At 37.1% G+C, this 15403-nt stretch overlaps 1 protein-coding gene across 1 annotated transcript in view; it reads right to left on the bottom strand.

Moving 5' to 3' along the window:
• The window catches only part of ADGRV1 (adhesion G protein-coupled receptor V1), a 521379-nt gene that overhangs the window by 270574 nt on the left and 235402 nt on the right, over nucleotides 1–15403 (bottom strand). Inside the window, exons 80-83 of the mRNA XM_058528960.1 lie at nucleotides 11683–11932; nucleotides 11005–11144; nucleotides 9345–9505; nucleotides 1828–1928 (exon numbers count right to left, since the gene is read on the bottom strand). Of these exons, the coding sequence (XP_058384943.1) occupies nucleotides 1828–1928; nucleotides 9345–9505; nucleotides 11005–11144; nucleotides 11683–11932 (652 nt within the window). The remainder of the gene's footprint in view (nucleotides 1–1827; nucleotides 1929–9344; nucleotides 9506–11004; nucleotides 11145–11682; nucleotides 11933–15403) is intronic.

Below are 15403 nucleotides of genomic sequence, written 5' to 3'. Positions count from 1 at the left end.
CCTGCCAAAAATAAACTATGGAAATTATTTTTTTAGTTATTCCATGTCACAAGTCACACATTATAGGATTTTTCATGCCACATTGCTTCATCTATTCTAAAAATTTACTGAAAAACATGGATTTGACTAACCATTTTCTCCAAAATTCATGTCAAGTACAATGTGAATCAGAAGGCAATGTCCCCACATATAAACCCTGAGTCTTTCTTTCACATCCTTAGACATGAGCAAATTTGTCTGCTAGGACACTGAAGAGTTGTCTGTAATTCTATGGTTCTATAATTAAGACTTGTACAAATTCTGCTGCCAAAAAATCACCAGAGTGGGTGGTGAATACAGCCAAGTAAACTCTAATTATGGAAGGCGGGTTTTCTAAGATCTTACGTACAAGAAGCCAAGGCAAGATCAGAGAGTTAAGATAGTTACCAAGGCAGTATAAATAGCCTTGTCAAATTCAGTGTAAGCCCCTACTTTAGTAACAGCTGTTACCTCCCAGAGTTCACAGGTACTTTAAAACCCCAATCTGGGATCCTCCACTTGGAATCCAGCACTTAATTGTGCCCCAAAAAATAGAGTTATGAAATTTACACATGTCATTTTCACTCCTGGGACTAAAAAAGGCAACAGAAGTCCAACGTCCCAGATAATTTTCCATTTTATATTTCAGCTCCTCTACTAGTATTATTTTTAAAAGTTCTGTTCAGAATTCAATAACATGCCATTAGCATTCTAAAAGATAGTGTGCAAATGGTAAGTGTAAAGCACAATAAATTTACGTAAATTGAACACATGCATATAATCAGCACCCAATCCAAAAATAGCATTTTCTGCACTCCAAAAGTGTTCCTACCTACCCAGAAAAGAAGAAATTTCATTTTGTAAAATAGTATTACAAAGTTCTCCCAATAATAACATTATATGGTGTATTCTTACTGTCTGGATCTGTAATTACAACCTTAAAGCAGAAGTGATTATGCTTTTTCCCATTTGCTTATACAAACAACTATGCCCATCATTGCGCTTATCAACAAACTGCATGAACTTCTTATTCGAGACCTGGCTCACATGCCACCACCTCTATGAAGACTTCTGTGTGACCTTCATAGAAAAATGAATTACGTCCTCATCTATATTCACAGAGTAGTTTGCAAATAGTCTGTGTTTACACTTATAACACTATAGTTATTTATATGTACATCTACTGTTTTAGACTGTGAGTACTTCATGGACAGAAAAGGCATTTAGTTTCATCTTTTGATCTACCTTCTGTGCTTTAAATTGTATGCTGAAGAATGACTCAATGTTTCTCACACTATTTCTTCTGCCACAGACACCTGAACAATTTTTCAAAAAAGAATGTTCTACCAAACTATATTCTATAATATTAAATGAAGCAAAATATATAGTCCAGATGTTTTCAACTATAATCGTTTTAATGCCCTCCATATAAATAATTTGTAACAGAGTATATTTTATTCAAATAGATTAAATAAAATATGCTAATTTTAAAATATATACACATTAGTAATATATTTAGCATATATAAGTTGACAATCCAATGCTTTGTGGTAAGAAGCAGGTATTTTCTTGCAAGCGATGATATCAAGGTACTTCTCTGTAGAAGGAAGTTCACAAAATACACTTTTTAGGCCTGATTGTCTCATTTCCTCTTACCGCTCTCCTCCCCCAATCCTTCTCCACTACAAAATTAAACAAGCTCATTTTAACTAAGCTGAGATTAAACTTTACTTATACATTCAGGTCAAGGATCATAGAAGAAGAAACATGAACATCTCACGAAAGTCGGAAATTCCAGAGCTCTCCTACCTGTGTACCTAAGCTGGCTGCCATCATGTGAGTCAGAAGTTTAGCTGCAAACATGGAATATCTGGCACAGAAGATATGGGAAAGAACAGCCAGGCAAAGACCTGTAGGAACAAAAAAGCCCACGTGTGGTTTTATAATCCATGAACAAACAGTAGCATAGCGAAAATCTTTGGAACAGTTAAGCACATAAGGTCTGTAGCTTGCCTTTGCTGCACAGCACAGTATCTCGGGGAAGGGTTACATTGCAATTTTAATCTACTCCATTTTACAAGACACATAAAATCTTCACACTTATCAAAGAACCCCAAAGGGAACTTTAATTTTCAAACATCTACATGATCATTTCCCTACTAAAAAGAAAGCACAAATTAAGCAGATTAATAATTTCATTAAGCTTTTGGTTTTCTATGTTTCCATTAGACAAGTTTTACTATTTAAGAAAAGAATCAAATTCCAATCCAATTTTCTAAGAACAGGTGGCTTGGCTAAATAGAGAGATTTAGGGAGGTGAACAGGATTTTTCAGGCATAAAACTGTGAATGGTACCACCAAAACTCAGGTTGGGTAATTACACCTTTTTATCTACCAGGAATAGTTACGTAATTACAAGAGTGGTAATTATGAATTTTAAAAGCAACCTATGCTACTGGATGCCAAAACCAGAAACAAAATGTGTTCTTTCCCCCTGAGATGACTTTTAATCTAAACCTCTATATCCCTAAGCGAAGTGAAGAAAATTATTCTTATTTTCTTTAAATCTACTTGAATTCACCTATTTACACTACTTCAAGGGGATGATTAGAACCTCAGCATTAACCCACAAATCTTTTATCTTGCAATTTGTATAAACTTCTTTTAATGACAGGTTTTAAATGCAGAGCATACACATATTTTTAAAATATTTCCTGCCTTTTAAAATTTACATGTGCTGCATATGGTAACCCATTTGCTTTTTCACTTACACCTTTTCCTCCACCCTTGTCCTCAATAGGGTTATTTTGTCTAAGAATTATCAAAACATAACACCTGGCATGTGTACACTCTTTGCCATGTACCTTGCCTGCATTACCTCATGTATCAATGTCTCCTTGACAAAGAGGCGGCACTGCATTTATTTAACATTTTGTTTTCTCATTATCTTCTCTGAAGGTGGAACAAACTTTTAAAGTACGTGTTGGCATAAGTGGACTGGGCATCTGCAAAATGCCACATGGGATCTATGACTAATTGTCTATACAGAAATGCCTCTCATAACTCCTTTTGGGAAAAGCTTTCAGTATGTTTAGATTTTAGTAAGGGAGACAAAGTTCCACCCAGGAAGTGAGGGTTTGCATGAGTCAAGGCTTTAGGCCTAGAAATCTAGAGTAATCCATATTTAGGAAGGCTGCCATGGGGCATTCTGGGACCGGTGTGCAGGTCCTGGGGCTGCCTCCAAAATCTACCCACACAGGTACACAGTATATCCAGACCCTACAGAGCCATGGCTGATTTTGCACTTTTACTGAGGTGGTCTATTAATTATGCAAGCTGATGCTCTGAACACACTAATGCACACTTTGAATTTCCTATGATGATCAAAGCTGGCTTAAACTCAAGGTTTAAGTGTGTGTGCGTGTGTGTGTGTGTGTGTGTGTGTGTGTGTGTATAATATACTGACTTAAAAGCAGGGCCTTGCAAGTTTTTTCATTAGAGGCCGCATGATCACAAATATGTGCTTTACTGGAATTTTATTGTGGTAGATGGTAACAACGTGAAGCAAGAGGATTAGTGTTGGGCAAAGAAGAAACACACATGAGTCAACTGTTTTCTCTTATTCACAAGAAGAGCTTATTCATAGCCTTTTCCCTTAACTTGTTAATTCTCCAGTATACTCCAACCTCATGATATAAATTGAGTACAGTTACATTTGACCAGCTCAGGAATATCTAATTAAGTATGTTAAGCTTCAGTTAAAATGCTAGCATGACACCTGGTGGCAGTTCAGGATTCAAAGCTGGTGGCAGGAAAATGGGCTAGATTCTATTAGCCTATAACTATATTGTATGATGGTTCTCTAGATGCATTTTTTTATTTAAGGGAGAAGAGTGGTGCTAAAAAACCTCAGGCAGGCTGTGCCTAGCCCCAGCTGGCCTAGGGAAAGATACTGAATACCTTAGATTTACAGAAATGAAGACTGCAGTTACCAAATTTCTAAAGCACTATATGCTAAGTATTTATATTTTATTTTCTTATCTGATATTGAATAACTGTATTTGGCATACGTGATTTAAATTTACATGCCAGTTTTTGAAAAAAATTGTAACATTTATTTGATTTAAATTCTCTTAGTATAAATATGTAAATCATAGGATACAAAATGTTATAACTATAAATAGAATGTTTTTTTAAAAAAGTGTCACAGTTCGAGGTATTACCTAAACTCTAACAGTTTTTTCACAGTGTACTCTAAACAATTTTTAAAAAATTGATCCCTTGGCAATTACATAGGAAAAATAAGCAGCTAACAGAATAATTTTCCTTTACTTTTTTTCCTAGCACTGCATAGGGTACAGACTCAGTTGGAAAAGAGCAATTAATTAGTTCACTAACACAAATGACTTTTCCATACCATCAGCAGTGAGACGGAAGATAAAAATACTACCCTTAACAAAATGATAGCTGATAATCTTTGATGTAGATAAGAAAAATCTCTCAAGAACAGCTAGATTCTTTTGCTATTATTAAACTGGCCCCAAAATCTTCTATCTATACAATATTTGAATGTCTGTATGTGTATAAACATATGTAATGTTTATATACAAATATGCACATCCAGTACACACCTCTATTGTTTGGTTTCCCTTAAGAATGGGATACACTTCACAAATTACTGAAGTTTATCCCTTCACAAGCCAAATATTAATACTTCTTCCCATGAAAATTTCCTTAAAATATTTATAAATTTTGTATCTCTGTCTACCTACATATCTCTGTCTTCTCTACAGATAAATCTAAACAGTCAAATGATCACCACATTATTAAATCAGTTATGAGCTTGTTAGCTTAGTTTTTTTTCTATTTTCCCACCTAATGCTAGCTGTAACTGTCACTTTTTCTACTTTCTGTTGCTCTTCTCTATTGAGTCCCATATTCCTGCAACCCTCGCCTCAGCACGATGCCTCTTGGTTCCTGCTACTAATAAGCTAAGAGCAGGAAAATTGTCAAGCCTGAAAAGTTTTCTAGCTTGAACAAAAGTCAACATGAAACACCTTGGAGTACACAAGTTCTGTAGGTTAGGGGAAAAGATTTATTCCAGAGGGATGAGGTTGCCAGGAGACCAGCCTCCAGATAATCAGGGTGTTAAACCTTTGAGGTTCAATACAATAACCACAGCCATATATGGCTATTTAAATTTTAATTAATTAAAATTAAATAGAATTAAAAGTTCAGTTCCTCAATTGTACCAGCCATATTTCAAGGGTTAAATAGCCAGATGTGGCTAGTGACTACCATATTGGACAGTGCAAAACATTTCCATCATCACCGAAAGATCCATTGGAGAATGCTGTGTTAAACTGTCCCATTTGAAAGCAAGAAAGAGTATGTTATATTTCAGAAGAAGTTTTATTAAAAAATGGCTAAAATGAGATGGTTTGGGACTTGAAAATATGAACTTGACTTACATAGCCACAGGTACCTCTCATTATTAGACGATGTCACATCAACACTGTATATTCATTTATTTATTAATAATATTTAACAAACAGCTATTGAGAAACTACTATGTGTCAGGGGCTGTGTTAGGCAACAGAGACATGATGTTCAGAAAGATAGTTACTCGCTGCTCTCCCATTGCTTGTCTCTTTATTTCTATCTGTATCTTCTCCCAGAGACTGGTTTATGAAAGGTCATAGAACATACTTCTGGTCAAAGACAAGTGCGGGAAAACATTCTGGGTGGTTTTCAGAAAAGTTTTCATTGCTCTTAAAACAGGATCCACTTAAATGCTTTTCCCTTGGCAAGCCTAGGCATCATTGTGAGATGCTTAGAGCTGCTGCAGCTAGCTCAAGACCATGTAGGGACAAGGCAGAGAAAATAAAATCTTTGAGGAGAGCAAAACAGAAAAACGAGAAGAGGCTGGCCCCTGATGACACCATTGAGATGCTGAATTACTCAACCCTGGAACTAAATCTGTTTATTTAAGATATTTGAGTTATCTCCTGTTACTTGCAGCCAAGTTCATCCTAGATAATCCAACTCTATGTACATAGCTAGAGAAATCCAACACTTTTATGCCATGTCAGAATTAAAACTAAGCTCTCTAACTTCTTTATCACCAGCAATTATCGCTTCAAACTTTTTTTTTAAGTTCTTACACATCTTTTATATTCTTCTTGTGACTAACTCCCCATTTGATAGTCAGAACGAAGTTATTTTGATATACTCTTCCATATAATCATAATGGCTATCTTAGGACAATGATTACAGTGAATATGAACTTGATATTTTTGGGAGAATTTGACACAAAATTTTAGAAAATATCTCTCATTCTAGAAAATAATTTGGAATGAGTGGGCATTTGGTAAAGTTATAAAGATTTTTTTTCTGGAAAAACTATCAGAATCTCAGCTTGTAAAATATAAAAGGAACTACCAGAATGTTGTTGCAGTTTAATAAACTTTGAACAAAAGAATATGCATGCTTCAAAGGACTTTAGCTTGTGCTAATTTGCTTATCCTGTACGTCTTATTATTTAGCAATTTATAGACAATTATTTCCTGTTACTTAACTATAAAATTGATATTGTGTTGGCATTTATACACTTAGTAATTTGTAAAGTAAATAAAACCATTAGCCATTTAAAAGGGAAACTTTAGTTTGACAAATATGTTACAGGATTTCTCCACCATAAGAGAACAAAAAAGAAAAAGCAAAACAAATGTGAAGTCTGTAGTTTGTCTCTACCCTCAGCTTAAAAGTACTCCAAACATAGGAGACTCACCAACAGGCGCATCAAACATGACCTAGTTCACGTACTGATGTTAAAACTGAAATGGTTATGGAATGGTACAGGGTCTTGTTAAGATCACAAGTCAAAATCAGAACGATTCCAATCCACTAGTCTGTCTTTGATAGCACAACATGAATAGAATGATGGGAAGCAGAGTAGGCTTCCTTGACATTATCCTCCAAATAGTAATGTGTACCTCAAACCATGCTTAGGTTCCTTAATAATTATACTATAAAATTACAGCATTATCATCTAAAGTTACCTTAAGCTGTATTTCTCCCAAGTCACCTTTGAGGCAAGTTTCACAACGTTACACTAATGTACACAGTCACGTTTTATTTGTCCTCCCTTTCTATCTTTTCAGCTTCAAGGGATAACCTTAATTTAGTTCCTTGGAATTTGGCAAACTGGTTTACAATTTTAAAAGACAAAGTATATACCCTTATCTTTCACCTTTCTAAGCTGAGGATTACTAAACTTTTTGGCCTTTATGCCCATTTTACATACTTTGATCATTTTAGTTTTTCTGCTCTAGTATAGTAACCAGAACTGCAAACTAGAATTGGAACAGATACATTGTGATCTATTCTGATTTAAATAAGGGTTAATTTCTGTCTAATTGTATGTCACTACATTCTATCAGACTGCTTCCAAATTCAGAGGGATATTTGGTGTGGCCTGACCTAAATTACAGAATGTGTACGTAAGATACATAAAATTCTCTTCTCTAGTTCCTGGGGCCCCATCAGAGGGATGGACATTCCTCATCCCCTGGAGCTGAAACTGAGGCACAAAGACAGGACTTGACGTCCCTTGATCTACAGAACATGCAATGTACGTTCCACTATGTCATGGACAGAAGGGGAAAAAAAACTCATTAATTTCAAGTACGACTCCAAGTCAAAAGTAATAAAAGTAGACACTGATATTTAGGTGTTGATTCTCAAATACATGAGCAAATCTACACAGCCTTTTCTAGAGTGAGTTGCAAAAAATATGTATTTATTAACAATTTACCCAGGAAATACCTTATGGTGCTACTAGCCTTCTATAAAATCACGATAATATTCTCCCTTTAGTTTTTAAAACTCTTTGTTTTGATGTTCAGTATTTGGAACAAGAAAGGGATTTTTATGGGTCATAGCAGTACTTGGATTTATATCTCTACGGAAATATATAAAATGACTAGAAATTATTTCAGTGTTTTACTTTTTGGTTTTATTTCATCATTCTATGAAATTTCTGTAAATATATTAGCATTAAAGTAAAATAGGATGTCTCCATCTGACATCCATTTGGGAACTATGTAGACCTAGAAGAATCTATTAAGTAAGAAATGTCATCCTTATGAAAGATGTTATTAAGAATAAGAAATTATTAACTTTTACTATTCAATCTAAGTTAGGTTCAGAATTAAGATACATTAAGGAAAATGTATAACTTTATAAAATAAAATTATAGTGGAAAGATTTTAACAACCAGGACAAAGAACTGTAATTACTTACTTGCTTCTACCTCCACAAAAATTTCCTAATAGATAAAGACTATTAGGAGGACTGTTTGCAGACCAAATAAAAAAGACATGAATCCAATGATAATCACATTTACAGACAAAACATCATTAAAGCAGGATATGAGAAATGTCTGAGTTAGTATATCTACCACCCTGTTATGTTAATACAATTTAAAATCATATATTACAGGTGGGGAAACAGAGGTACAGAGAAACTAAGTAATTTGCCCCAGGTCCTACAACTAGCCAATGGCAGAACCAGGATTTGAACCCAGGTAGTCTTGCTCCAGGGTTACCCTATACCCAGTTCTCTGCAGAGAACATTGGTCACAGAAGCAGCTGTGGGGCTGTAAAAGATGACTCAGAATGGGCACGGACTGGGTGAGGGCAGGGACAGAAATATAGTTTAAGGAATTTCAGACTCCCAGCCATATAAAGAATACAGCAAATGAGAATAATTCTATAGTTATTCAAAGTTAAGGTAAAGGTAAATAGTCTGACAGACAACACAATTCAAGCTCATATTCCTGTCAGAAATGGGGCCTAGATGCAGAGGGTGAAAGACAATTTATTGCTAACACAGTGGCTGAGCACATTCAGAGCTCCTAGGTTGTAGAATACAAATCGACCCATGGGTAATTTTTTTATTCTTAATGAAAATACAAAATGCTCTGTATATATTATCTCACACAATCCTGACATTCTACTGCAGAACCTGCCCTCTAAATCACGACACTGTGAACTCTAGCCTTTCTCATTATCTAGTCTCTAGTCCACACTGTATGAGTTGGAACTATGTCTTGTTCTTTCCTATATCCTCAGAACAAAGTTGGCCCTCCCTAAAAATCTGTTGTATAAATTAAGGAATAAATAAGACCATGGGAAAGTTTATTTTCTCCTAGTGCTGATGAACTACAGTATGTTTGCATCTTGTATATATAAAAGGACTGTGGAAAAACAGACTTTCGTTCTTATAAATATTTAAAATTATTGACTCAAAAATACTCAACTGACCTGAGATACATATAAATCCAGAAGAGAAAAAGGCTTCATTGTATGAAGACAAGTTGTCAGTCTGGGCGTAGACAGCGTACACGGACATGTATGAACAGGCACATTCCACGTGGTCCAAAGCGTCCTCAACCACTTTGCAAAACTGACTGTCAGACAACCAGCTAGGGCAAAAACACAATCGTCACTATTTCTCTTTCATAAATACTTAAGGTGTTGAGATGGCTTTTAAAGAAAATAACTTACTGAACTTAAGTGTTCTTTACTCCAGACTTAAGCTGACTGCATTTTCAAGAGGAAACACTGGAGGGAATATCTTGTCCAAGACATGACACAACAGATCCCACAAGACACTTTAGGAGCAGCCTAAACACAAACCAAACCTGCAAAAGCATTCCCGACACTGAAGAGGCTGGTCCTCTCACAGAGCAGGACCAGGCGCGACCTAACCTAAGCAAACACACCCAAGGTTTTCAACAGAAAGCAATCCTCCCTCGCATTCAAAAATACCAAGAGATTCACACAGCCATTGTATGTGTAGTACTCATCCTTCTTCACTTTTCACAATTCCTTGTATTTTGAACATAAATTATTTATATGCTTTACTAAGTTTCCTTCCTTATCTTTTTTGGATTTTGGAGCCAGTTATATTACATAAATGTTTTCCAGGGTTTTTTCAAGTGTTTCCTTCTATAAGGTCTGGCTTTTAGCACAAAAACTTTGTTATGATTATAGCAACTGTAGTGTCACATGGCGAGCCATCTGAGCCTTTTCCCTCTCAGTGCCTCTTGATTTCTTTCCTTTTCTAAGGACATAAATCTTCTTCACCCCAACTGCAGAGTCAAGCTTGAAACACTCATCATTAATTATATATTGAGGATTACAGAGTATCTGTGTATTAGGTTCAAGACCTGTCATCGGGCATTAGAAATTCCCATTGAAAATTATTTTTTCACAAAGAAGAGAGAGAATAACCAGAATTCTGGTGTTTGGAGAACAGCTGGTTACCTAAGCTGGTAGACCTATTCAGCATTTTAGTTTTGCCGCTGACAGTCGCACAATAAACAGACTCTATTGACTGATTTAGACCCCAAACCCTCTGGGCTAGCGCTGCCTAACCCTACAGCACTGATTGAGCTCTAAGTGATAGAACTGCTCAGAAACTTGAGGCCTTACGCCAAAAAGATTCAAAGAAAGAATCTCTCTCTTCTTCCCATTCCTATGCATGGCTTTAATGCCAAAATGTACTCTAAGCCATATGTGGACCGGAATTATAAATCCCTGGTAATCCCCCTAAACACAGAGCATCAGTTCCCAAAGCAGAAGCCCAGATGGAAGGGGCACACGTAATGTCCTTTGCTGCCCAATAAACTCACCAATAACCACAGGAAGGTTATCTGAATGGAGTAGAACTCATGCTAAGTCCCATGAAAGCAGTAATAATAAAGAAGTAAATAATGTGTTAAACACACATTTAAATTTTGGCTGCATATGCCACCCTTGCTAGACCATTTCAAACACTGCTTTGTCTTATTTATTGCAGAGGTTATTCTCTAGTCTAAGTCTCACCAGAGGCCATCAATGCTCCAGTGCAACACTGGGCTCAATGGCACTGAAACGGGGAAGGAGCAAATTCTGATTTTAAACAATTATGAATAAGTACCTTGCAGCAGCCTGATTCCAAAGGAGACACAGAGACGTCTGGGGAACAATTCTAGGCTCGGCAGCATAAATCCTGTAGACAACCTTATTGTTGTCAGTCAGGGGTTGTGAACTCTGACCTTTCACACTCAAAGATAATATCTATAATGTCAAAAAGAAAGAAAATTTTATGATATTTTTAAATTACTATTATGACTGAATCTCTAATTCTGAACTTTGCTTCATTTTTCTAGTCATTTTAGTCACTTGCTTACTGCCACTATTAATAGTTAGCTTCCTTATGAACGTAAGGTATCTCTCTGGTTTTCAGTTGCAAACATTCTACCTCCACTTCAGTTACTGAGTAGTCTTCAGCTGACAACACTCATACTGACGATAATTGTCGGACTTCATCACGAGTGGGGTATATAATAGAATACACAATATTAGTGAAAACTATATTTTTTTCACTTTCCCTACTTGTATATATATTTTACTCAATCAAACATGAAGGAAATATTTCCAACGATTTTCGAGACTAAATACTCTACAAATAGTTCATAAAGATGGGACATGCTTCATAATTAGCTCTCCACGTGCAGCACTTACCACAAATCTGATCAAGCAAATGCATTCTGAGGAGTGTGTCTGCCAAGGAAAAATCAGATTCCAACCAGAATTCTTTCTAATGACAGATTACCTTATTTTTCAGAGCAGGAAGATTGTTTCCAGTTATAAACCACTGCTGGCTGCTATACTCTGTAAACTGGACTAATTCACATGTACTTTTCCCAGCCATTATTTCTGCATCCAGGACATCCAGTAACCTCTCTGGAATTCGAATATAATCACCTTCCTTTCCTTCAAACTTGTGCCCATTGATTTGCTGAGGATACCAGTGAAGAGCCAGTATTGACAAATATGGGCAACTGTCAAGGATGGTTTTGCTTCTAGAACAGAAAAGCAAAGCCTCTGCTAAAATGGCATGCATCGTATATATATTATATTATATTTGTTCTATATATCCACTTCTGTTTGCTGAAATGCATCACACTGGGGCTCTGTTCTTGTGTATGACCATGACACGACCAACTCAGAAGCAGTAGAGAGAACGTGCTTTCATCGTCTTACGCTTGTCATGATTTTTTTGTACAGAACCTTCTGCATCCTCTTGCATGAGCCCCCTTGTAGCCTAAAACATGGGTTTTTGAAGCTGTTTCAAGAATATCAGATACAATCTGCGGCTATAAAATGTACTTTTCTGTAGTCACATCAGCATTCAGGAAAACTGGCTCCCCCAGACCAGGAACAGGTTGAGGAAAGGGCACAAGGCTGAACTGAAACCCCCTACTGTATTTAAGAATAGCATAAACCTCAAATACCTACAGCCACGTTTTCATCAAGAGCTTACCTCACCCCTTTCTAGCCCATCAGAGCATTGCTAACGTAACCATGTGACTGGTAAGAGAAACAGCCCTGAACAGTGGTTTTTATTCATTTGACAATTCTGTTTTGATGATCCCCTAGGCATAAGATCCTATGCTCAGTGAAACTGCTTCCAAACCTCAGTGTGTGTTGAAATCACTTGGAAGCTTGTTTAAAACAGATTTCTAGAGAACACCCCAGACTTACTAAATCAGAATCCTTGCCTGGGGAGAGCGCTGGGGTTCTAGGAGTCTGCATTTTTTAACCAGTCCCCCAAAGAATCTGATACATCTGTGAGCCCATCACCTTTGCAAACAATGAGGGAATACAAAGATGAATCAGATCGGAAACCTGCCTGAAAAAGTTTAGAGAATATCAGAATTTTGGAATAAAAATTAAGCATTAAATGTTAAAAGTTATAAGGGCCAATACATGTAGAGTATGTATAACTATATCACTGATTTAAGTGATACTTTGCCAAGACCCCTAATCTGGGAAGTGGAGCTGAGAATTTTCAATGGAAGATTTGAGAAAGGAAAGGAAAGCGTAAGGGGCTAACTTTTCCTCTAGCTATACTCTCTCTCTAAAAAAAAATCTGCCATAGCTTTAACTGTCACATTTGAACCAGTGCCTTCAAATATCTACCTTTAATCCAGCCATTTATCCAAGCTCTAGGCTCCCGTGTCCAATACTCCCATTGAAACACCTCAGTCCTCCACAATGGCTTATCAAAAACTTCATCTGTTGATCTCCCCATCTTGCCTCCCACATCTTCACTGGTAACTCTCAGCTAAAAGCTATCACTGCAGACCCCCAGATCAGGTACAATGTGGCTGAGACCAGTGAACCTCAGCCACATGGCTGCATACTCCCGCCCTTCCATTCCCCTGGAATCTACTGAGATTTAGCCCATCAATGCCATCATGGACTCTGCTACCTCAGCATACTGAGACTAACACCACATGCACAGAGACTCCACCCAACTCTGACACAAGTGTTCCAAATTCCTGGCCCATGTTACTTGCTGATGACTACACTTTCCCTGACACCTAAACTCCTATATCCATGCCCTTCCACTGCACTCACTTTGATCCATCCCACAATCTGCTTTACACCCAGGCTGAAGTGAGGAGGGAAAAACTCTACCCACTGGCACACACTGGCATCACTACAAATGCACAGTGACCAACCTCAACTGGGCCTTCAATGCCACTTGACATTGTTTTTACTTGGCTTCCTAGTGATTGTTATAGACTCCATCCTTCTCCTCAATCTCCCTGCTCAATGCCCAAACCCTTCCCTCTCAGTAAATGCCCTTGAATATTGCTTAAGACAATGTATAAATAATGTATATAAAAATGGTTAACATCTTTAGAGTTTTCTAAGTAAAAAAAAACTAGTTTTGATCTCTCTCTTATTTTCTATGTTCAGTTTGTCACCTATATGTTAATCCTACCGCCTAATTATTTTCAAGGTAACATCCCCTCATGTTCTAGCCTCAATTTCAGCCCTCATCTTCTTTTACCTGAACAATTACTACGTAGTCTTCCTATTTCTTGATTTACCCTATTCTTTAATCTTTAACACTGTCCTCAACATTATAGTTTTAAATCCTAAGTGTGATATTCTCTCTCTCTCTCTGTCACACACACACACACACACACACACACACACGCACGTACCCTACCTAGTTTATTCTATGTTCAACCTTTAAAGGTTGATTATCTCCCCAAACACACCAGGCTACTCTTGCCTGACTGCCATTGTACATGCTGTTTCCTCTTCCTGGACAACTCAGAAGCAAAGGTAAGTCTATGGAGAGGAAGCACAGGGCAGAAAACATATTGATTCATTTATTCATTCTATTCACTCATTATACCATAACCATTGAGACTCTACCACGTACCAGACACTGTTCTAGGCCCTGGGAATACATCAGGCAACAAGACAGAAAAGGCCACTCCTTTTGTGCATCTTACACTTTCTTGAGTTCTCACTGGGCCTTTGAGGGACAGATATGGGAACCAACATTCACAGCAGGATAGATGGTTCACATCTAAGACATCCTTGATATCCTGGTGATCTTGCAGAAAAATGGAGAGGAATGGAACTATGGGGAGCACAAAGCTATGAACTATTTAATTTCATTGAACAACGTAGTTGAACATAGTTCAAGAGGGAAAAAAATAGAGGATATTTCTTAACTACACACACACACACACACACACACATACACTATTGTCTCAGTGCAAACTACACAAAGTAAAGAAATGATCCATTTCAGAGGTTTCTGAAGACATCAGAGACATTTACAAATGGCACAGAGGAGCTGAACTGCTAATCATTGGTCTCAAATGGAAGTTTAGGAAAAGTGGTGAGGAGTGGAGCAAGGACCTCCCGAAAGGGCATTCAGAGCCTTTCAGATGCTTTGCTGAAGCTCCTCATTAAGAAAACCTCAATCCCTAGGACTCACTCATCAGGATTAAAAGAAGAGCACAGAGTAAGGGGATGCTGGTTCTATACCCTAACCTCAAGTCATACCCTGGCACTGATGGGGGATGAAGGTCTGGGGCACTTTGGAGCTATGGGGCTGGGAGAGGAGGTTTTCTTCCAGAGCATATGGTTACAATCTCTTCTGATCACACAGCATGGTGGCGGGTGGGAGCTGTGGAGTCAAGTAGGCCTGGGATTGATGTCTCACCACGGACTAATCGTGTGACGCTTGGTAAGCTGTATAAGGTCCCTAGCCTCAGTTTCTACATCTGTAAATAGAATAATAAAAGCCCTAACCCTAACCTTGAAAAGCTACTTAAAAATGATCTTTTGTAGGGATAAAGTATGTGCAACTTTTAATAAGATTGGGTCGAACCATATGAAATTTCTAATATTACACTGTTTTTACCTACCAAAAAAGGCAATTTCATATCATTGAATCTAATACAATATCAGGACTACATACAGTTAATCACAATTATTATTATTTTATTCCTTGATCT

This window comes from Diceros bicornis, chromosome 1, assembly GCF_020826845.1.
Source record: "Diceros bicornis minor isolate mBicDic1 chromosome 1, mDicBic1.mat.cur, whole genome shotgun sequence".
Taxonomy (NCBI): Eukaryota; Metazoa; Chordata; class Mammalia; order Perissodactyla; family Rhinocerotidae; genus Diceros; species Diceros bicornis.
This window is presented reverse-complemented; position numbering and strand designations above follow the sequence as displayed.